Raw genomic sequence first — 22,991 nt, forward strand, 5'->3', positions numbered from 1 at the left:
GAAAGGAGAACTCTTATACACTACTAGTGGGAGTATAAATTGGTACAATGCTTCTGAAAAGGCAATTTAGCCATAAAATTCAAGCAAGAATGTTTTAAAAGTTCAGATCCTGCAATAGGATAAATTCCTAGGAATTGAATTACCTTAAGGAAATCAAATGTATTCATAAGCATGTTCAACTGTTTTTAATAATAATGAAAAATTAGAAGTCCTCTAAATGGCTCAAAAGAAGTGAATGATTAAATGATGGAACTAAAATGCATCCAATGAAAGTGATGACTTCAGAGAATGTTTAATGATACTGGAAAATGCTTACACGATAATGGAAGGTAAAAAAACACACAAAACAAATACATGTATTAAGGTGCCATTTTTATGAATGCAGACACATTTTCTACATTTGTATGAGTGTAGAAAAAAGAGAGTAGAAGGAAGTAATCAAAATGCTAAGACAGTGGTTCTGAGGGGATTTCAGTAATTTTTTTATTCTTTTAGATGATTATAATAATGAGACACCCTAAGTGTTATTTAAATATATTTGCTTGCATATTTTGATGAACTGTAGCCTAGAGGAGTAGAACAATAGCCACTTGTGCTCCCTGTTACCCTATTTTGTTTCTTGTAAAACCCGAAAGAGTGGTGTCACTTGCCTGCACTCCTGGTGTGGAGATCATTTGCCCTTTTGTTCCACGGCAGAGGTTTTCTTTGTTACGACATCCTGATCACTCTATCTGACCAGCCCAGTATGTGCAAATAATTGGGTTCCCCATGATGGAAAAAAGATTATTTGCGAACAGATTTCTGTATTTGATTATTTCATGCATCTCCGTCAGGCTGCCGCCAGCTTTTTAATAATTAGCACATCACCTGGAATTTAATTCTGAAGACACGAGTTCCCAGGTTATACAGAGTTTATTTGGCGAGTTCCTCTTACAATGGAGAGCTGATGATTTTGTTGCTGTTGAATGCCGAAGTACAGAGACGAAGTGTTTGAGAAGAGGAGTGGAAGGGGTATGAGCCCATTCTACTCTGATTGGCCCTGTGTGGTTCTACACGGATACCAGGAGCTCTGAACTGAGTCCCAAGGGGTTCCCTCCCTTCAGGTGCAGCACTAGGAAGCCAGTAGAGCTACTAGTATGTACATTCTTTGCTGTGACTCCTGGAGCCCCTTCACATTGGCACAGTTGAAAGGCATCTGGGAACATTCTACTAAAGCTGTAATCTCATTTAGTAAGAAATCCAGGGAGCAGCAGGTTCAGCCGGGGCAGAAGCAGCAGGGAGGGAAGGCTGGGTCCAGGCTGTGGGGTTGGGACCCTCAGCTGCTGGCTCCAGGCTGTGGGGTGCACAGTTTGCATTGCACCTTGGCACCTCTGGTTGTTGTGCACATTGGCCGTCCCGGCCTAGGTTGCCGCGGATTAGAAGTTTGCTGTACCCGTGCCAGGCTTCTTGCCTGACTCCTCGCTCTCTTAAGTATATAAATGTCACCGTGGCTTTGTATTGTAAACAAAGAAGTAATACAAATATAAAGTAACTAGAACATTTACTGTTCTTCTGAGGGAGGGAAGCCCAACAATTGCTTGTGATAAAGCTGGTGCTGGATTCCTTTAAAGTTTGTGGTAGAACTGATTCTTCTTTGTTGTTCACAAAGGGTGCAAATCAAGGTGCTTCTATTGTGTCTGTGAGTTTCAGTTTTACATCCCACATATTAGTGAGATCATATGGTTCTTAGCTTTTTTCTGACTGACTTATTTCACTTAGGATAATATTTTCTTTTTAAAAAATATATTTCTTTATTGATTTCAGAGAGGAAGGGAGAGATAGAAACATCAATGATGAGAATCATTGATTGGCTGCCTCCTGCACGCCCCCTAGTGGGAATTGAGCCTGCAACCTGGGCATGTGCCCTTGGTCAGAATTGAACCTAGGACCCCCCAGTCCACAGGCTGACGCTCTATCCACTGAGCCAAACCGGCTAGGGCAAGGATAATATTTTCAAGGTCCACCAATGTTGCTGCAAATGGCAGTATTCCACCTTTTCTCATGGCTGAGTAGTATCCCATTGTGTATGTATGTACCACATCTTTATCCAGTTCTCTCGAAAGACATTTCCATCGTTTCTATGTCATGGCCACTGTGAATAATGTTGCAATGAACATAGGGGTATGTATATCTTTGTGAATAAAAGTTTCAAGTAGAGAACCAGGAAAGGGATTGCTGGTCATATGATAATTCTATTCTTAATTTTGGATCTAAAATGACCTGTTGGGGAAGATCCTTGAATGTCAGATCCAGCTTAATGCTGACCTGCCAGCTGTGTGACTCGTTGGCTCTTTTGATGACTACATTTTCTCGTTGTTCCACCCTACCTTTACCAGCACAGAGAACTTAACCACTTTAGGCCCAAAGATTAAGGTAAAACAGGTAGGTTTTATTGAACTATTGCTCAAAACTGAATTTTGTTTAATGTTTTAAAGATTAGGTTATTTTCTGTTGGGAGTTGGTATGGGAAATGGAAATGGATGAATGGATACCACTTCTGGTAGCCTGCCTAACATCGGTATCAGGAGGCATGGATTTTGCGGGGGTAGGAGAGGAGTGAGAAGTAGATAGCATTGTTCTGTCTTTCTTTTTGCTCTATACACATCTCCAACTGCCTGTTTTCCTTTAATTTCCCTCTATATTTCCTTATCTAAATTTTACTAATAATCTTTAGCTTAGGAAGAAAAAAAATGGTTTTCTTTGGCTTTTCTTTTTTAATCATGAAAAGAATTCATGGGTCAAAAAAATGTGGTTCTTCCTCAACCATGCTGGACTCAAACCTTGATTTCATATTGGTCAGATGGTTCCCATGGATTCAAGTGCCGGGTGCCGGGTGACTGGTGTTTACAAACCCAAGGACAGGGCATACTCTACAGGGGGTGGAAAATCCGAGTGCAGCTCAAGTTCTAAGGCCTCATTGTCCTTTTTTTTGGCTGCATCAAGGGGCCTTTTTATGTCCTCCCTGCGTTTGTAGTAGGTGCTTGTGGATGCTGGGTTTTGCATTTTTACAAAAAAAAAAAGAAAGAAAGAAAGAAAGCAAGCAAGCAAGCAAGCATGAGTTCCAGCCGCAAACCAACAAGCATGTCTTAGATTGTGTTACGTTTTTATGGGAATGCATCATGGATGGTATTTGAGTTTTATTTTAAAATATATTTTTATTGATTTCAGAGAGGAAGGGAGAGGGAGAGAGAGATAGAAATATCAATGATGAGAGAATCATTGATTGGCTGCCTCCTGCATGCCCCCCAATGGGGGATCGAGCCCGCTACCTGGGCATGTGCCCTGACCAGGAATCGAACCATGACCTCCTGGTTCATAGGTTGACACTTAACCACCGAGCCACACTGGCTGAGCTGAGTTTTATTTTAAATTAGTAATTTCACGGATCTGAATCTCAGTAACTTGTGCAATGGAAGTTTGGCATCTGCTCTACCCATAAGTTTAAATAAGTTGATCAATGAAAATGTGTTCAGAGAGGACTTTCTCTTAGCAAGAGCATATGGCGCTCTTCCTTACACCCTCGGAGAAGTAAGAATGTGGGAGGATTCTAAATTCATTCCTTTCAGTGAACAGGTTTTAGTTTGAGGATTTCAGATCTGCTTTTTCATAGGTCATCAGTCTGTTATTTATCAGTGACTACATGTGTGAGATGTTTTTTATTTAAGTTGCTAGAAATTTCTTCAGATGTCTGAAACAGAAGCAGTATATTGTGGAAAGTATCATCTGGATGATGTGTAACAATATTTGATCCAGAGCTGCTTCTTTTCCCCAAAAAAGGAACATTTTTTTTTTTCTAAACAAGGACAGCAATATGGTTTTTACATAAACCTAGTGGTGCTGGTTTCATATTGAATAGTTGTTATTTATTGACGTTGATCTATTCATTATTATGAATCGCATTGGTCTAGGTCAGTGGTTCTCAACCTTGGCTGCACATTTTGCAAATGAGATATAATGCTGGGTATAAGTATTAAGATTTCAAAGTGTATTTCTTCGTACTTTCTTGAAAATGCTTTATCTTGTCAGTTTACATTGATAGTTGAAAATATACCATGCTTATTATGTCAAAGAGATGGAAAGTGGGCATCAGAATGAGAAGCGTTGAACAGGAAAATGGACTCAAAGTAGTGGCTAAGTGCAGCTGACACACATCACACTTGTGTCCTGGCCTGAGCTCGGGGCACAGAGGCTGTGTGGCATCCCAGGGTCCTTCCGGGGACACTGCTAGGGCTCAGCATTGCATATAAATGAAGCATCAGTCCCTGGGGGTCAGAGTTATTAATTCAGTAAGAAGCCGTAGAAGGAGATCAGAAAACCAGGATAAATTAAGAAGGGTTGAAAGAAACGATGGTTGTTAGAGCAGTGGGATCTTGTCTTGGGCAAGAACAGAGCTACTAAAAGTACTAAACTAGGGTAGATAATTGGAAAAACAGGTGCATTTGAAAAATTGTAGTTTTGTTGAGATATACAATTCATATACCATACAATTTACTCATTTAAAGTATCCAATTCAGTGGGGTTTTTTTTTTTTTTTGCATATTTGCCGAGTAAATTATAGAGTAGAACTGTTCATCACAATTAAGTTTACATTTTCATTGCTCTCAAAAGAAACCTGTATGCATTAGCTATCACTCCTCATTTTCTCCCAATTCCCCAAGTCTAGGCAACTAGCAATCTACTTCCTTTCTCTGTAGGTTTGCCTGTTCTAGACATTTCATATGAATGAAACCATACAAAATGTGGCCTTTTGTGTCTGGTTTCTTTTACTTAGTATGTTTTTAGGGTCCATCCATGTTGTAGCATGTATCAGTACTTTATTCTTTTTATTACTGAACTAGAGGCCCGATGCACGAAATTCGTGCAAGGAGCTTGGCCCTCGCAGCCCTGGCTTCATCCAGAGGGTCTTCCGGAAGGTCGTCCGGAAGGTTGTCTGGATGGTTGTTCTGCTGTTCAGTCTAATTAGTATATTAGCTCTTTATTATTACTGAATAATACTTATAGCATATTTTATTTATCCATTCAGCAGTTGATGGATATTTGGGTAATTTCCTTCGGGGCTATTATGAATAATGTTGCTCTGAACATGTGTGTACAAGTATTTGTGTAGACATATTTTTATTTCTCATGGGAATGTACCTAGGAGTGCACTTGCTTGGTCATATGGTAACTGTATGTTTAACTTTCTGAGATACTGCCAGACTGTTTCTAAAGCAGCTGCACCTTTTAATATTCCCACCAGCAATGTACAAGGGTTGCAATTCTCCACCTCCTGGCTAACACCTGTTATCTGTCTTTTTGATTCCAGTCCTTTTCCTGCTTGAGAAATGGTATCTCATTGTGGTTTGATTTGCATTTCTCTTATAACTAGCCACTGTTGAATGTCTTTTCATGTGCTTATCACCATTTGTATATCTTTTTTTAGAGAAATGTCTATTCAGATCCTTTGGCCATTTTTAAATTGGGTGTCTTTTAATTATTGAGTTGTCAGAGTTCTTTATGAATTCTAGCTTACAGATACATGATTTACACACATTTTCATGAATTCTGTGAAATGCCTTTTCACTTTCTAGTTAAGGGGTGGGGAACCTTTTTTCTGCCAAGGGCCATTTGAATACTTATAACATCATTCACAGGCCATACAGAATTATGAACTTAACAATTAGCCTGCTATATTTGTCAAACATTTAATTAACTCACCCCTAATGCCTGGGCAGGGCCAGACTAAATGATTTCGTGGGTCTTATACAGCCCGCAGGCTGGATGTTCCCCACCCCGGATGTAGAGAAAGAGAATAAAAGTTGCAGTGGCACTTTTGCTAATCTTGATTGTTTTCCACCTTCCTTTTAGGCCTCTGATGATTGTCACTCAGAAGATCACAACCTTGGCCTTCCAAGTTCATGATGGTGAGAAAAGCATCCTTGATCCTTGCTCTGCGTCCACCGGACATTTTCCATATTCTGTACACCGTCCCAAGTTAGACAAGTGCTGGAAGATCTTGCTATATCTTGCCCAAAATTTGTAGGCCTCTTAAATTATAGCTTTTAACTTTCCCAGCTATTATCATTTCCCTCCTGGATCTGTAGCCTAAATTTGCTGAAATATTTGCATTGAGAACAGTGGGTTTTCTGTTTACTTTTACAATGTTTTAAATTTAAGTTAACTTATGGTGCTCTTTGCCCTTCATTTTCAAATCTCTGAGAAGCTCATGGGGTAATAAAAGATTAAACAGCATTGGCTGGTTAACCAATTTTTAATGCTAGGTTTGTTTGTTTGTTTGTTTTGCTTGGACAATTATCTAATGAGATTAGCCTGACCCTACAAAAAGCTGGGAGAGGAAGCTCTTCTCTTTGTATAAAAAATGGACATTTTCTTTACTTAAACTCTTTCTAAAAATGGCCAGAAAATTTTATTTCCACTGTTAAAACTGGGTCTCAGGGAAGGAGAATGGCACTTTCACTGGCTGGAAGATGGGCTTAAGCGATGCCAGGTGCAATTAGTAAAAGGATAGTCTGAGGATTTGTTCCTCTTTGGCAAATGCTTTCTGACGGCTGAAACGTCTTTATGTGTTGACAGGTTGAGCTGTACAGTCTCCGCTAGTTTTCTTGTTTCCCTTAAAGCTTGGAAACCAATTTCATTTTGACTCTGTGTGTTTCTCATTCATACTTAGTGACTTAGTCATTCTGTAGAGAACTGGGTAATTTTATACCAAGGATGGAATCTTTCTAGGGAGATAATTATCCTGATTTGCCCAGAACTGAGAGGTTTCCTGAGATGTGAGATTTTTAGTGCCCAAATTGACAAAGTCCTGAGCAAACCAGGGTGAGTTGGTTAGTGTTTTTGTACCTGAAAATATACTTGGTAGTGGTTATAGACGAACATCTGCAACATAAATCAATAACTAAAATCACTTTAATCTCTGGGATTGCCAGATTTGTACTATTTGATGAGGTTGTAGAAAAAAGTGAGTGATTTTTTTAAAAAAACACTGCTTCTTACATTTTTTTTTTTGTTTAGTTTACTTTTGTTTTTTTATACAGGCTTTTTGCCTGAATTTACTTTGGTAAGCATTCTCAGTTTATTTTCTGGAACATCCCTTACATACAGAAAAATGTTTGTTTGCCTTTGTAATTTTCTCTTGTGTGTGGGAGGAAGAAGTCAATTCTGGAACCACTCTCCCTTCTCTTAGGCTTGTTTTTGAGTTTCCTTTATGATTGATGACCGTATCAGTCAGTCTTAGCTGAATGTACAGTTACTTTTTAAAATTTATTTTTATTATTGAAAGTATTACAGATGTCCCCCATTTCCCCCCCATTAACCCCCTCTGCCCATCTCCCCCTCCGAGGCCTTCACTACACTGTTGTCTATGTCCATGGTTTGTGCATATATGCTTACTAGAGGCCTGGTGCATGGATTTGTGCATGGGTGGGGTCCCCTCAGCCTGGCCTGCACCCTCTTGCAATCCAGGACCCAGCAGTTCAACATCCCCCGCCTCCCGCCCCAGGGATATAGCAGTGCCGAAGCGGCAGGAGGCCAGGGAGGAGCCCCAGCCATGAGCCCAGCTTCTGGCTGAGTGGCGCTCCCGCTGTGGGAGCACACTGACCACCAGGGGGCAGCTCCTGCGTTGAGCATCTGCCCCCTGGTGGTCAGTGCACATCATAGCAACTGGTCGACCGGTCATTTGTTCATTCGGTTGTAATGGTCGCTTAGGCTTTTATATATATAGATAAGTTCTTTGGTTAAATTCTTCCTGCCCTTTTCCCTCTGAAATTTCTGATGCTTATGAGATGACCCTCCAGTTTCTTTGACACTCAGTTAACGTACATTTTATGGGAAGCACAGATGTGATTTGGTTGGGAGTTTTTCTGGCATGGATGAATTTTAAAAGAAGTAAAACCTCCCAAGAATTCTTGTGTCTTCCCTGCATACAGGATTATGTTTCCTGTGTTTTGGAAGAGAAAAGTCCCTATTTCTTTCCTCATTACATTCCACACCCATGCTCTCAGCTTGTACCAGGTGTCTGCACCCAGCATTTCAGAGAGGTATTTACACTGGTGTAGGCTGCAAAGGTGGGCTTATGTCTCTCATGTAGCAACAAAAGCATATACAGCATAGTAAGGAGTGTAGGAGTTGTGGAGGGTGCTCTGTGATCCATGTTCTACTGTGTGAATCGATTTGGAGTAGCCCCTGAATTCTCCCCTCTTCATAAGAACCTGTAGAGACTTTCCTTACACATGGACTTGTGGGGTAGTGCTTTGATCCAGGGCATTTAAAAAATGGAAGCTTTGATTTATGAAACAATAATTAATCACTTTTTTCAGATGAGTTTTATAAGATTCTCTTAAGATTAGTTATCGACTTCACTGAAAACATTTCTAAATGTTTTCTTTCTAATAGGACTAGGTCGAAGAGCTGAAGACCTGTCTGCTGAGCAACACCGACTTGCTGTAAAGTAAGTTAAGTTTAACAGGATATTCTTGAGTGCTTTGTATATCAGTATCTAGAAATCTTCATTTTTTTAAATCCTTACCTGAGGAGATTATATATATATATATATATATATATATATATATAATTGATTTTATAGAGAAAGGGAGAGGATGAGAGAAAGAGGGAGAGAGAGAGAGAGAGACAGAGAGAGAAAGACATCAATAAGTTGCCTTTCTTATATGCTCTGACTGGGAATTGAATCCACAACCTTTTTTGTGTGCAGGATAATGCTCCAACCAACTGAGCCAGGGTGAGATCTTCATTTTTTAAAAAAATATTTGCATCTGAGCTTCACTATGTGTATGTAATATCATTTATTTAATGAATCTGCTATTGATGGACACTTGGGTGTCTACCAGTCTTTGGCTTTGCAAATGGTAAATGATGAATAGCCTTGTCCATAGGTCATTTCAGATGGGTTTGGGTAGAGCTGTAGGATCGACTCCCAGAAGTGGGATTGCTGGGCCAGAGAGTAAATGGATCTGTGATTTTGTAGTTTTGCAGGATTCTCCTTCACTGGGGTTGTTATGTCTATTCCAGAATTATTTTTATGGGCCATGTGTCTCAGGTCCTCAAGAAACAGTTATCAATGCAAATTAGTATGATTAAATGCCGGCATGAAAAAAACATAGGAGGTAAAGCTGGAGGGAGAAATACTGGCTGGGGAGAGGAGGAAGGAGGAAAGCTGATGAAGGTGGACTTTGTCCAGTGTTGACATGCAGTAGAAAGGGGGTGGGTGTTCCAGAGGGAGGAGGCTATGCAAAATAGGAGAATAGCATATGAAATAGAAATGGCATGTGGGGTAGCATATTGGGGATGGTGGTGCAGCCCTGGCCAAGAGTTCCTAGAGTAGTAGGAGGAGATAACTGGGAGGAGTGAGAGGGTTCCAGGTGGTAAGGAGATTGAGTGCCTCATTTCTTCATTAAGAATTTGAGACTTGGAACCAATGGAAGATCATTAGAAGAGTCTACTGAGTCAAGTTCTTTGCTGAGCATTATGGGTGTGTAAGTGCTATAGGCATAACCCCAGTGACTCGTCACCAATGGCGTTTTACCAAGCCTTTCCCCACAATTCTGTCTTGCTGGAAGAGCATGCCCCTCCAAATGCCATGAAAGGACTACACACAGTGGCTCCTGCAGACTCTTTTCCCTGCTGCTACCCTTGTCTATTGACCTCACACTTGGATGCCAAAGCAGACAAGAGACTGTTACAGAGGTGTTTTTGTGTGGCTTCTTCAGGTAGAAACTGGTTCCACCCATCCTTTGTTTTGTGTTTATTTTAGTAATTGGGAGGGAGTTTTGCTATTTGAAAGCATCTCAATCAACTAACAGTAGGTTTGGATCCTCCCCACCTCCCCCCACCCCTTATGTTTATTACCTTCACCTTCCCCTGTAGACTGCTAAGGTTGATGAGAAAGCATTTCCCACCCTCAGAGTTGCCTTTGCTCTAGGCCCCACCTTCCGTGCTTATAGCAGTGACCAGCCAGCAGAGGGCGCCATGGAGTGCTGCCTCCTCTCTGAGCCACTTACCTCATTAACTTTTCCTTTCAACAAGATTTCTCTTAGGCCAATTTTAGAGAAACAGAACAAGGAAAAGGAAAGATCCTGTTATGTTTAATAAACTGTAAAGGCAACACTTGTGTTTACGATTTTCTTATTTGAAAATGTGAAAGAAAAATTAAAGACTGAATACTTTTCAACCTTTTTATAAAAACTATATTTTCACAGAGTAAAACCCTCTTTTTTGGAATACCTAAGCTACCTTCTCAACTTCATGAGTGTAATAGCTGGACCGTGTAACAACTTCAAGGACTATATAGCCTTCATTGAGGGGAGACATGTACACATGAAGCTGCTGGAAGTGAACTGGAAGGAAAAAGGTTCCCACAGCCTGCCAGAACCTTCTCCCACTGTAAGTTTTTAGTGCCAAGTGTTTACCCAGAGGCCCCAAGTATAGAGTTTTGCTGCCAGGGCTGACTCTCACTAATAATTGTTCTAATTCAAAAGCCAAGCCGTTTAACAGAAAGTTTGGCCAATAACTTTTCCCTCCATTTGTTTAAAATACTGATACTGGTATTTATTTGCAGTTCTCTGTATTGGAGAAACAGATGCTTATTTCACAGAGCTGGTCATTGGCTGGGAATATTAAAGCAATCCATCCATTAGTCAACCAGCCAATATTTAGTGCCCACAATGTTCTTAGTACTGTACTAGCTAACACATTCAAATTTATGGGAGTTTTGTCTTTATGAATATAAATTAATACACAGCCAAAGGATAATATTCATAAAAGGTGGGGGGGGGGGAGGAAGTGGAGACCAGAATAAATGTGCTTTTTATTGGAGAACCCCCTTGTTTCCAGGGAAACCAGTTTTACACTGCCCAAAGCTTGGTTTTAGTGCCTTTGAGAGAGTTTAAGATGGTTTTTGAAATAATGTTTTAATTTTAATCTGAATTTTATTCATCTTCAAAGTAGTCTACATAGGGTAACTTAGTGAACTTTACAAATAGGGTAAACTTAGATAAACTATCCTATATTTAAGGGACATTTGTCGTTAATTAAAGGAATGGGGAAAATTGGATAAGGGAGAAAATCAGGATAATTTAAATATTTCATAAATGCTAAAGTCTAGGCAAAATTCAGTATTTGAAAATTTAAGTGATTTATTAATTAAGCATGAATTTTCAGATGGTTTTGACATGGCTCCTCACACCTTCTAGTTTGTCGAATGTCTCAGCTCCAACTTGTTACTGAAACAACGTAGGAGTGAAGTTGGCGATAAGACACCAAAGTAACCACAGGTGTTTCCACAGTGTCTGTCACAGTAGTGCTTTGGTGTTTCACATGCTTCTGCTTAGAAAATATTATTATTGAGTCTTAATGAATATCACTCTCTAGGAGACTCTTGCATTTTTGTGCACAGAGAAAGTGAAGTGGGGAAGTTATGTTTTGGCTAGAGACACATTGATGGGCGGGGCTGGCACCCATGAGCTAAGTGGGGGGACTGGTGCCCCATCAGTGGCTAAGCGTGGTGAGCATTTAAGTGGGAGCCAGGCACTGTTCTTGGTACCTTATATTCATTCACTTAAAACCCAGCCCACCCTCTGAGGGAGGTGCTATTACTATACCTTTACTACAGTTAAGGCGTCTGTTTTTATAAAGTTGGGAATTATAAATGTGTTGATGTGAAATGACATTCCCTGGAATGCCAGGCAAACTGGGCCAAATCACTCCATCCAGAGGAATTTACAATGTCAGTACATTCCCTGACGGTGTGGCTCAGTGGTTAGACCGTTGGCCCACACACTGAAAGGTCTCAGGTTTGATTCCCAGTCAAGGGCATGTACCTGGGTTGCAGGTTCGGTCCCTGGTCCTGGTTGGGGTGGTGTGCGGGAGACAACCAGTCCATATGTCACTCTCACATCGATGTTTCTCTCTCTGTCTCCCCCTCCCAACCTTCCACTCTGTAAAAATCACTGGGGAAAAAATATCCTCTGGTGAGGATTAGCAAAATAAAATAAAATGTCAGTACATCTTAACCCCAGAGCAGGCTACATTTATCCTTCACACGCACGGAATCTTCCGAACTAAGCTCTATCCTCATTGCTGGCCATTCAAACCCATTTCCTTGGCTGCTGGCTACAGAAGTGGAAGGCAAATGACTATTTCTTTCAAATGGAAGACAGCCACCCTGTAGTATCTGTTTCTTTTATGTTTTGGGTAATGAAACCATCTACCCTTCGTTGGTAGAATTTGCTGGTAAAAGTTCTGTTCCATTTTAGATGCACTCAGTCCTCAAGTGTGAAGTATGCTTTGCATCTAAATAGAGCACCGTGCCCGTCATGCCATTTGTGCTGTGAGGAAAAAAGCCTGTCACCACTCTGTCAGGGAACGTGGCCAGAGCAGCTATCCCAACAGCTTTGTTCTCCACGGGCCCTCGTCACACCGTCTTCCTCCTACAGAATCTTCTGAGCGATCCCACTGACTTTCCCTCCTCATTTCAGGGAGCGGTGATCCACAAGCTGTGCGTGACCGGCGTGTCTCTCCTTTTGTTTTTGACGCTCACGAAGACCTTCCCGGTCACCAGCCTGGCTGATGACTGGTTTGTTCATAAGGCAAACTTTCTGACACGGCTGGGCTACTTATATGTTGTCATGCAAGCCTCAAAGCCCAAGTACTACTTGGCCTGGACGTTAGGTAAGTATGATGGAGTGGCCCTAAATGAAGGAGGGGGAAAAATGAGACTGCTTGTATAGCTTTGCCAGAACAACATTTCGGATCACCTAACCAAAAAAAGCCCAATATGTAATGGGAAGCAGTGGAGTCAGCGTCATTTTCTGCTCCCCAGGGAAGCTCTCCTCTTTGCCACCATCATAAACCCAATTGTACGTGATAAGGAAAAAGCAGTCCTGGTTGCGGTTTAAACCCAATGTTATTAACAGATGGCCCGCCTAGGAAGCTGCTTCTTCCCCCAATCAAAGGGCCATTTGGTGCAGTGGGAGGTGAGGGGAGAATTCCAGAATGACCTGGCTTGCTTGTAATTTTTCTGGGCTGTATACAATGCTGGAATCACATTAATGTGACCCACACACATGCCAATTTAGGCTACACTTTTAAAGAAATAGTTGGTTAAGCTTTATGCCTTGGAGAGAAGCTGACTTCAACTGATTTTTTTTTTAAGGTAGAAAGTTCAACTTAATTTGGTTTTAACACACTTTTTTCTTTCCCTGTGATGTAACTTAGTCAGTACTAAGTTTTTCTCTTCTTTTCAAACAGTTTTAGACTGGAAAAGTTTACAGCTTAGCTGCAGGGAGCAGTACACCTGCCATTTACTTACCAGGAATGGTAAAGGGCTTTGATAGGGCACGGCAGCTGTGTGCATTTACATCGGGACCCTTTCGGGAATGGGAGTTAACCTCATAGCTGATGTCCCAGAGCAGTGACTGTTTATAAAGCTGAGAAGGTTATTAAACTCAGATCCCAGTGCTTAGCCCATATTTCATGAGTGAGGGTGTGGCAGTACCGAGTTCCTCTTTTCTCATTTTATGCTCCAAGATTTTAGCCCCAAGGTGTAGCTACTAAATTATTTTTTTCATTTATTATTTTCATTGTGGTAAACATATGCATGACAGAAATTTACCGTTTTTACCATCTGTCATGTGCAGTTTAGTGGCACTGGGTTCACTGAGGTGCAACTGTCTCCACCCTCCACCTCCAGAGCGGTTCCCATCACCCCAAGCAGAAACTCTATCCAATAAGCAGAGTTAGCTCCCCAGCTCCCGGTCCACATTATTTTTAAGGGTCATTGTTCAGGGAGAAGTTTGGTCCAAAATAGTATTTATGTAACATTTGGCCAGAGAAATCTCACTTAGAGCTTCTTAAAATTTTGTTCCTTGTCACATTCAGTTTAATTCAGGGAGTTCTTGTTGAGTACCATGTTCTGTGCTACGAGGCTTTAAAAAATAAGACAAGATTGTCACACTCTGTGGGAACACAGACGTGGGCACCAACAAGGCAGTTCACATCAGGGGCTGTCCCAGGGGTGGGCAGAGGAGATGACAGATATGGTCATCATGGAGCCTTCAAAAGTCTCCTTATATCTCATTCCGTTTTTTGCAGTTGCTTTATTATCTAAAAGTCATTTCCTTAGTAGGTAGGCTTTATACTACTATGGCTGGAAAGTTATTTGGAACACCAGGCTATTTTTCTATGTGAAATTGTATTTTCACTTTGCTCTAACCCAGTGGTTCTCAACCTTCTGGCCCTTTAAATACAGTTCCTCATGTTGTGACCCAGCCATAAAATGATTTTTGTTGCTACTTCATAACTATAATGTTGCTACTGTTATGAATCGTAATGTAAATATCTGATATGCAGGATGGTCTTAGGCGACCCCTGTGAAAGGGTCATTCGACCGCCAAAGGGGTCGCGACCCACAGGTTGAGAACCGCTGCTCTAACCTCAGCGCACGTGTGTGTGTGTGTGTGTGTGTGTGTATGTGTGTGTAAGATTGAGAGAGAACTGCTCACTCCCTTTACAACCTTCTACTTCCTCACTTATCCTCCTTTTCTCTCTCCTCTCTCCCCTTCCACTCCACATTCTGTATCTCAGGGTAATGGGCTGGCTTCTGGACTAAATCGGCTCCTGCTTTAAGGAGGAAAGGAAGGCCATTCCATGGCCTCATAGGGAAAGTCTAACACGAGGTGGGTTGTGCTGGCGGGTCTACGTGGGGAGGGGGTCCCAGGGAACGGGGTGCCTGGCACTGCTCTGCGCTGTGGGGAGCTCCCCAGCTCTTTGGAGTATAGAATAGCTGTGTGGGTAGCTTTCTCTGGGGACTTGGCTCTTTTTCTTTTCTACCCCCCCCTCTTATCTTTTTTTGGTAGCTTCCATAGAACACTTCGTTAATGTGTATGGCCTCAATCTGAAGTTCATTATAGTTTAGATTGCGTAGGCTGGTCTGCAATTAACCTGTGTATTATTTATAAATAAAGAAGCAGTGAATAGTATGACAGGGAATATTTAAACTGCTTAACTGAATAATTGTTTTATCCAGCTGCTTAAAACACCATTTACATATAATTGATGTACTAATTATACATGATTATAAATTTAATCCTTAAAGCTGGCCTCTTGATGGATCTTAGCTGAGCTACACTGCATTAGCCTAGTTCTAGTTACTGTTTATATTGAAATAGTACAGCTATTTTCTTTGGATTTACTGTACAATTCTGTCCTCCCCTAACCCCCTACTAATTAGTGAGACTCAACTTTAGCCCAGGCTGTGTTCTAGAGATCACAAACCATAAAATATGGGCGTCTGAGTTAATTTATCTGTAATGATATACTGGAGCCATGTACAATATAAGCCGATTTTTCAACATCCCTTTAAAATAGGTAACATTATTATAGCCATTTTATACTCAAAAGAATAGGTTTAAGAACTCGCCCAAGGCCCTGCTTTGACTCTGATGCCGAAGTGGAGAGAGGAACCCAGGAGATGGACCCCCAGAGTCTGCCCCTCACCACTGTGTTCATGCCGTTGTGAGCTGTATTCTGTGAGAAATGCCTGTAGAGTGATTTATAGAGCCCTGAAAGATAGCAGGTGTGCTCGTGCGCAAACACACAAACACAGGATAGTTATTATTCTGATCTTTTGAGATCAGGCCTGGTCAGCCAGCGCTGAGGCTGGAGGTGGGACAAGGCATTCGGGGGTCCCAGCATGGCCAGTCCAGCCCTGTTTTCAGTTGTCAACACAGACCTCAAGGGCTCTTCCCCCAGATTCGTTTATCTTCTGGCCTTCACACATCTGTGCCCACACAGTTAAAACTATTAGCTTCTTAACTGGCCCGCTCTTGCTTTGCTTTTCCTCTGAGCTCCCATCCAGCAGGCCTGGGAGACTGACGTAGCAGGACTCGGCACTTTTCTTCTCTCTTCTAAAAGAAACCAGATCGTTTTATGGCGAAGCCGAGTGTAAGATAAGCAACGTTAAATCATCAGCTATGCAGGAGACAGACAGGGCAGGGTATTCTCCTGTGGAGCAGCCTTCCGAAGTCCCTCTGGAGTTGGGCCTGAATCGTAGACCCAGAGGAACGGAGCTGCAGGAGAGGAAGGTCCTCTACCATCTCCTCCCGATCGCAGGCTGTACCTGCCGTGCTGAGCTTTCATCAGTTTTACTAGCGTATTTTCTTTTATTTATTTATTTATTTATTTATTTTTTTTAGCGTATTTTCTTTTAAAAAATAACCAGTGAACTTGAAACAAGACAACTGGATGAGAGGATGGTCCTCTTGGTCACTGTAGTAAAAGTATATTGGTTTCATCAGGTCTTTGTTTACAGAAAGCATTTCATTAAAGGAGTTGATGAGCATTGCTCCCTGCAGGGGGACCTTTCCTTAGGGTTCCGTGAAGTCACCTAACGATGGTAGCAGGAGCTTTCAGAGGGACTTATGGGTGGGACGGCTTTGGTATTGTGTCCACGTGTGGTCTCCATGGCAGCTGGCCCCCGACTCACATCTCTGGCTCTCTCCTTCTTCTTGTAATCTGAACGTTCCTAACTGCATCTCAGCAGCCCCAACTGATATCCTTCCAGCCTGTCGCGCTTCATACGTTCAGAATGAGCTGCACTTTTCTTTTCAAAGCTGGGTCTCCCGACTCAGTGCTGTCTACCCGTTACTTTCCTGCCGTCTGATGACAGCTCTTGGACCTCCACGGGTCCCTCGTTTCTTATTCCCGTCTCTGCTTCTGAGCTTAAGTGTATTTTTCCCTTCTTCCCTTTCTCCTCCCATATCCAGCTGGTCACTAAATCCTCCTGTATCTTGCTTCGTTTTGGTTCTTCCTTCCTCTCATTCCCATGTTGTATTCTATGAGCATCTAGTGCCCTTCTTCTTACCTCTCAGGTGCTCATTCACTAAATGCCAGTGAATGAATAAAAGTGAATAAAAATTGAGGTCACCAAAAAGCCAAACATATTTCTCTGATTCACCATGGCACCAGGCCCTTTAAATCTTTTTGGTGTCCTTTCTGAGGAAACTGCCACCTATCTCTCAGTCTTAAAGTGAGACAGGCATTGGAATCTTTTAAAGCGACCATGTGACCTTTGTTCCATATCCTAACGTGTTGTTTTGAAAACCATAGCTGATGCCGTGAATAATGCAGCTGGCTTTGGGTTCAGCGGAGTGGATCAGAATGGAAATTTCTGTTGGGATCTGCTTTCTAACCTAAACATCTGGAAAATTGAGGTGAGTCTATTGTGCTTCTGAATCCAGCTGCAATCGCGTATAAAGCAGTGGTTTACGTTGAGTGCAGTGTCCAGGGGTCTTCTTCATCGATGTCCGCGGAAAACTGCTATAGGGAATGCAAGGGCCAGCAGTCTCTGGGACTTGGTGCATCTGGGAATATTTTTCCTCTTTGCTTTATTTTCTTTTTAAAAGATACTTTCTTGATAGTTTTAATGGTTCAAGGAATAATGACACAAGAAAATCTGAAAAAAGAGCCAGGAAAATCTTTTTTGTTGTTTCCATTCCTGTGCTTTCAACTTGAAGGTACAGAATCCATTTCCTCTTGTTCACATTCTACTTCCTTCAGTCAAGAACACAGACTGGCCCTAGCCGGTTTGGCTCAGCAGTTAAAGCATGGTCTGCGGACCAAAGGGTCCTGGGTTCCATTCCGGTCAAGGGCACATACCTTGGTTGCGGGCTCCTCCTGGGCCCTGGTCGGGGCTCGTGCAGGAGGCAACCAATCAATGCGTTTCTCTCACATTGATGTTTCTCTCTGTCTTTCCCTTTCTCTTTCACTCTCCCTAAAAATCAATAGAAAAATATCCTCAGGTGAGGATTAACAACAACAACAACAACAACAAAGAACACAGACTGGAAGCTTCTGCATTTAGATTTCAATTTTACAAGTGCTCTTTGTGGTTCCTTTGGAAACAGTGATAATCCAGTTGCGTTTCAGAAGAATTGCCATAGCACAGAGCTTTCAGGCCTCCGGAAGCAGTGTAGTTTCTCTCTTCCGCTGGCTTTGCTCTCCTATGTCTTCATCGTTGCAGGTGGTCTCCTTGGGGCCACGTCATTTGGCTTCCTTGGCCTTGTCAGCAGTCAGAGCTGACAGGAAGACCACGCCGCAGACCCTATTCCCCTGGCAGCGGGATGGAGTAGGGCATGGTTCTCCGCAGGCAGAGTGTTGGTTCTTCGCCAGGTGACTTGGGTTTGTGGCTGGAAGGGGATATGCAGACAGAGCAAGGAGCCACGGCCGTGGAGACTTTCCACCTGCTACCCACGTTAGGTGTACACTAGGCCACAAGAAGTCTTGTGGGGGATACCTTCCACCTTCTTGATGCCTGAGTCTTCTCTGCATCTTCAATGGACAAGCTCCAGCCTCCAGAACAGCGGTTCTCAACCTATGGGTCGCGACCCCTTTGGGGGTCGAACGACCCTTTCACAGGCGCCTAAATACATCTTGCATATCAGATATTTACATTACGATTCATAACAGTAGCAAAATTACAGTTATGCAGTAGCAACAAAAATAATTTTATGGTTGGGGGTCACCACAACATGAGGAACTGTATTAAAGGGTCTCGGCATTAGGAAGGTTGAGAACCACTGCTCCAGCACAACCTTTCTCATTTTCAGAAAAGCAGCGTAAATAATCGCCATGCATCTCGTTCCTATACAGATGGTGTCAGAGAGAGTCTGAAGGTGTTATGGCTTGCCTCCCTATTTCCACCAACATTCTTCTCTCCCTCAAAACTCTGGGACCACTGCTGGCTGCTGTGGGTGAATGTCCTTCACGGTGGTTCCCTCTGACCTCCGGCTGCCCCCCAGTCTCCTCCACTGTGCACACAAAGACCGTCATTTCACTGGGCATGTGTTCAGGGTGAAGGGCCAACTTATTAAGTTACGTATTTGTTATAAAGGAAAACCAGAAGAAGGAACTTTGCATTTTCAATCGAGTTGATACAGAGGAAGGAGCTAAAGAAAACCAAGGAAGTCCGATTTAGTTAAGGTTCCTACAAGCTGTGTGTATAACATTTTATTAGCCATAGAAGAATATGGATACATAGAAGTCCTTAGGGTTTTGAAATAAAAACTCATAATACAAAATCTGTCTATTGACATCAATTGATGATCTCTCTTCTTCTCTCCTCTTCTTTCTTTCTAAACATATTACATTAGGCCAGTGTGTGACCTAAGATTTTCTTATGGTTGAAACAGAAAAAAGTGGCACTTGTACTTTCCACCTTCATCAGGCATCTGGTTCGTGAATGTTTGTTTCATGCTTTCCACCTCCAACCAGCCTTTGTAATACCTTTTTTTTTTTATGAGGAAACCTTTTTCATGGCTTGTTTTGGAATGTGTCTTCCTCAGAGGTTGATTTCTTTGTGTCATTGCCAGTTTGGTGATATTTCTTTCTTTTCTGTATTGTGACTCCTTCATGTGTAAAATCTCTCACTATTCTAAATACAATGGGAAGCATTTGAACCTGTGCAGCTGTTTGTAGAATAACTTCACAAGACTGACCTAGTTTATAGATGGCAACACAGTGAAAAGGTGACAATAAAATTGCAGCTGTCTCCATAAAGGCACTCAATTCACACGATTAAACTTTTCCTAGGGCAAATCCCCTTTTAAGGTATTTAGTTTTAAAATTCAGATGACTTAAAAAAATTTTTTTAGACCAGAGAGGATGGAAAACCCACAAAACATTCCTTCAAGTTTTCCTATAATTTGAAAATAAATTGAGAAAAATTGAGACTTTGCAAGCCAAGTGTTCGTCAGTCTCATAAACATCAGTATGTTCCTGCCTTTGGTGGAACAGCTGATGTACTCTTGACCGAGTAGTCACTAGTGAAACAGCACGTCTGGTCTGCTGCCAGGGAAATTCTGGGGAGGACTTTCCATTACTTGGGGTATTTTTAAAGCTAATGATAGGTGTTATTTTCTTCTTTTCAGACTGCTACAAGTTTCAAAATGTACCTAGGAAACTGGAATATTCAGACAGCTACTTGGCTAAAGCGGTAAGAAAAACAAACGCGACCTCATTCCTCACGGCACTGGGATATGTTTAGATGGGAGTTGTTGGATGAACAGCAATAGTAGTAATGTCATCTGACACTTTTGTTTTGTATGAACATCTATGCCCTCTAAGTAAAAAAAAGTAGAAATATAGTGATTTGAGAAGATCAAATAATATGGCATGTTTATTTTAGTGTATCATACATTTAATCCTGCCATTCCTATGTACCAGGCACTCATTTAATCCTATGAGATGTTGGTAGTTATTATCCCCATTTTGCAGGTGAGCAAAATGAGGCACAGAAAGGTTCTGTAACTTGCCCCAAGTCACACAGCTAATGAGTAATAGATAAGAGCCCAAGCAGGCCATCTGCAGAGCCAGGCTCTTAACCTCTGTGCTGCGCTACCTCTAACCTAGAGGACAGCCTATTGATCAGATGTCAAAGACTGACATTGTCCGCATCTAACCACTGAAATCCTGGTATTTATCGTTCGCATTGAAAGCTTTATGCTACCTCAGATGTTTGTGCTTTTAAACTTTGTATTTTTATTGATATTTCTGTTTCCTTACACATTCCAAAATTAAAAACATTGCTTATTATGGAACTGATAATATGTTATCCGGGGTAATATGCTATCCTTGAAACTCTAGCTAGTGAATATTCCTATCATATAAGTGCAGGGAGAGTATAAAAATGCGAAGCTGTAGATTCTGCTGTTGATAAGTAGCATTTTTCTTAGGTGAAAACTGGGTAAAACAAGTGACAATGTATAGTAATTCCCCCAAAGTAAGCTCCCACAGTGTTGTCTGAAAATTGATCTGAACATGCAATTTTTGGAAATTTATCCTTAATATTATTGCTATTAATTTTGCAAATAATTTTTGAATATTGAGTAATCCCAATGTGCCACGGGTTTTAGTCTCCATTAGGAGTTTGTTTTAAAATGACTGAACATATATGTATGCACATAAAAAATGAAAAAAAATATAGAAAATGATTTGATTTATAAAAAAGATAAAGAGGGTAAGAAACAAGTACCTATGCAAACTATTCCTCATTTTAAAAAGAAACATTATACAAATGGGGTCCCAGTCCTGTTTTTCTCCCCAAATGCATTGTTTTTCCATGAAGAGGGAGCCATATCCATAGTTTGGGTTTAAACCAGTTACCTTTGACAATCCATATAGTGCAGGATTGGTGTTAGCTGTTTGAGTTTCTATTTTATGTTCCGTTTGGGTCCTCTCATTTATTAAACCTTGTAGTGGCCTCCTTTCAGTGCATTGGCAGTTCTCAGACTGAGCTTGGGAGAAAGTCCCCTGCTACTTTGTGTTAATAATCAACAAAGACGCCAACGCTCTCCAGGGTGTTTTGCTGACAATGTCTCAATCCACACACTATCACTCTTTAAGGCAGCTTCATGGATTGAAATCCAGTGGGCACAGTGAGAACTGAAAGGCCCTATAACTGACACTTTGATTTTGGGCTGGAGTCATTCCCAAATGAGGTGAAAAAGGTTGCAGAGCTGGTTATGGCACAGGGGCTAGGCTGAAAAGGTAAATTAATTTACTCTAAATGAGGATATCCGCTTCTAAAGAACCATATCCTGATTTCAAGGTATTTAGTGCCAATGGCACTTATTTATCCATAATTATTCCTGGTAGATTAGATCATTGGTGGCAGGGGCTGACCAGAGCCTGACCACTTGGATTTTTATTAGATACTAGTGGCCCGCTGCACGAAATTTGTGCACTTGGGGCGGGGTCCCCCAGCCTGGCCTGTGCCCTGTCACAGTGCAGGATCCCTGCGATCCATCACACCAAAGAGGTAGGCCCTGCCTACCCATCTGGGGCTTCTTGATGTATTGCCCCAAAGAGGCAGGCCGGAGCTGGGGGAGGCCTGCGGACCCCCTGGCCAGGCTGCGGCAGAGGCCTGCGGACCCTGATGCAGGCCACAGAGACCCCTGCCTCAGCCCTGCCCCCAGCGGGCCACGGCGGAGGCCTGTGGACCTCTGCGTGCCTCAGGACCCCCGGCATACATGCTGCAAGTCCTTGCCCACCCGCGCCTGCTGTGCACCTAGCCTACTGATCGGTTGTTACTGTGATGGCGTCTTGACCAATTTGCATATCACCCTATTATTAGATAGACTAGAGGCCCGGTGCACTAGGGTGGGGTCCCTCTGGGTCAGTGATGGAGAACCTATGACACGCGTGTCAGAGGTGACACGCAAACTCAGTTTTTTGGTTGATTTTTCTTTGTTAAATGGCATTTAAATATATAAAATAAATATCAAAAATATAAGTCTTTGTTTTACTATGGTTGCAAATATCAAAAAATTTCTATATGTGACACGGCACCAGAGTTAAGTTAGGGTTTTTCAAATTGCCGACACGCCGAGCTCAAAAGGTTCACCATCACTGCTCTGGGTGGCCTGCAGGGATTGGGCCAAAACCCATAGTCCAACGCCACCTGCAGCTCCTACCTGCCGCTCCTGCTCATCCCAGCCCCACTGTGCTTGCCGCGGGCTCATGTCCAATCAGTCCCGACCGGGAGAGGCTCTCCAGCCATGAACCCTGCGTCTGGTGCCCTCTCAAGGGGAGTGGCCTATGGGATCAGGCTGAAACCGGCTCTCTGACATCCCCTGAGTGGTTCTGGATTGGGAGAGGGCACAGGCCAGGCTGAAGGACCCTACCGGTGCATGATCAGGCCGAGGAGGGATCACAGGAGGGCTCCCAGGGCATGTCTGGTCCATCTCACTCAGTCCTGACCGGCCAGACTCCAGCAGCAAGCTAACCTAGCGGTCAGAGCATCTGCCTCCTGGTGGTCAGTGCATGTCATAGCAACGGGTCGACTGGTGGACTGTCTGCCCCCTGCTGGTCAGTGCACAGCATAGCGACTGGTTGACCAGTTGACTGTCTGCCCCCTGTTGGTCAGTGCCTGTCATAGCGAG

General features: G+C 42.4%; 1 protein-coding gene across 1 annotated transcript in view; it reads left to right on the forward strand.

Annotated features, from left to right (window-relative positions):
- The window catches only part of MBOAT1 (membrane bound O-acyltransferase domain containing 1), a 104,585-nt gene that overhangs the window by 70,899 nt on the left and 10,695 nt on the right, over window positions 1-22,991 (forward strand). The window contains exons 5-10 of the mRNA XM_070403419.1: window positions 5,887-5,942; window positions 8,434-8,488; window positions 10,254-10,437; window positions 12,531-12,723; window positions 17,161-17,264; window positions 19,980-20,044. Of these exons, the coding sequence (XP_070259520.1) occupies window positions 5,887-5,942; window positions 8,434-8,488; window positions 10,254-10,437; window positions 12,531-12,723; window positions 17,161-17,264; window positions 19,980-20,044 (657 nt within the window). The remainder of the gene's footprint in view (window positions 1-5,886; window positions 5,943-8,433; window positions 8,489-10,253; window positions 10,438-12,530; window positions 12,724-17,160; window positions 17,265-19,979; window positions 20,045-22,991) is intronic.

The sequence above is a fragment of the Myotis yumanensis genome, unplaced genomic scaffold, assembly GCF_028538775.1.
Source record: "Myotis yumanensis isolate MYYU_CA2020_CCGP unplaced genomic scaffold, mMyoYum1.0.hap1 SCAF_2, whole genome shotgun sequence".
NCBI lineage: Eukaryota > Metazoa > Chordata > Mammalia > Chiroptera > Vespertilionidae > Myotis > Myotis yumanensis.